The sequence below is a fragment of the Carlito syrichta genome, unplaced genomic scaffold, assembly GCF_000164805.1.
Source record: "Carlito syrichta isolate Samal-C Ts95f unplaced genomic scaffold, Tarsius_syrichta-2.0.1 Scaffold315337, whole genome shotgun sequence".
Taxonomy (NCBI): Eukaryota; Metazoa; Chordata; class Mammalia; order Primates; family Tarsiidae; genus Carlito; species Carlito syrichta.
In genome coordinates, this window is record NW_007259433.1 from 452377 (window position 1) to 453484 (window position 1108).

At 43.2% G+C, this 1108-nt stretch overlaps 1 protein-coding gene across 1 annotated transcript in view; it reads left to right on the top strand.

The window, feature by feature from the left end:
• Positions 1-879, top strand: part of LOC103275152 (17-beta-hydroxysteroid dehydrogenase type 6-like) — a 20571-nt gene extending 19692 nt beyond the window's left edge. The window contains exon 5 of the mRNA XM_008072569.1: positions 550-879. Within this exon, the coding sequence (XP_008070760.1) occupies positions 550-767 (218 nt within the window). The 3' untranslated portion in view covers positions 768-879. The remainder of the gene's footprint in view (positions 1-549) is intronic.
• Positions 880-1108: the final 229 nt, after the last annotated feature.

Below are 1108 nucleotides of genomic sequence, written 5' to 3' on the forward strand. Positions count from 1 at the left end.
ATCCACTCACCTCAGCCTCCCAAAGGCGCGGGATTACAGGCTAAGCCACCGAGCCCGGCACATTAGCCATGTTTTAAGTACTCAGTAGCTACCTGTAGCTAGTGACTATCATATTGGGAAGCACAGTCTGTATGGTCCTAATCCTTATAGAAATTAATCGTGGGAAGACTTCTTGGACGGGCTCGGTGGCTCAGTCTGTAATCCCAGCACTGTAGGAGGCCGAGGCTAATGGATGGTCAGAGCCCGCAGGTTCGAGACCAGCCCAGGCACTTGGAGAGACCTCATCTCTACAATAAATCAAAAAGTAGCCGAGCATGGTAGCACGTGCCTGTAGTTCCAGCTACTTGGAAGGCTGAGGCGGAAGGCTCACTGGAGCCCAGCAGATTGACGCTGGGATGGCGGTGAGTGTGCCATGGCATTCCAGCCTGGGCCATGGAGTGAGACTCCAACTCAAAAAAAAAAAAAAAAGACTTCTGTGACTACATGCAACAGGATCTTAAAAATATAAGGAATAAGATTGGTGACCACTATTTCTCTTTTTGTGTGCAGATTACAATGACATGAAAAAACAGCTATCGAAGTGTAGCACAAACCTGTACCTGGTCACCGACTGCATGGAGCATGCTCTGACATCTGTACATCCCCGCACTCGATATTCAGTTGGCTGGGATGCTCAGTTTTTCTTCATCCCTCTATCTTATTTACCAACATCACTGGCAGACTACATATTGACAAGATCTTGGCCCAAACCCGCCCAGGCTGTCTAAAGAAAATTGGTTTGGTGGCTCTTGGAATGAAGACAAAAATCTGAAATTGGTTGTTAATTGTCTCAGTGATCTTTATTTAGAACCTATTGTTTTTGTAACAATAGCTTTCTTGACAAACACATTTATCTGGCATCACCAGAGAGTAAACATGCTTATAGTTCAACTTTTCAAAAGTTTCTGTTTTACGTGATAAATCTTTATTGTCTTAACCATTTTTTTTTTTGAGACTACCAGAATGAATCTTTCTTTCTTACTTTGCTAAGTGGAGTAGCCTGAGAACAGTCTAATCTAGTTTGATGTCATTTCTTTATGTATATGAATGGATGTTCTATGCTGTGATA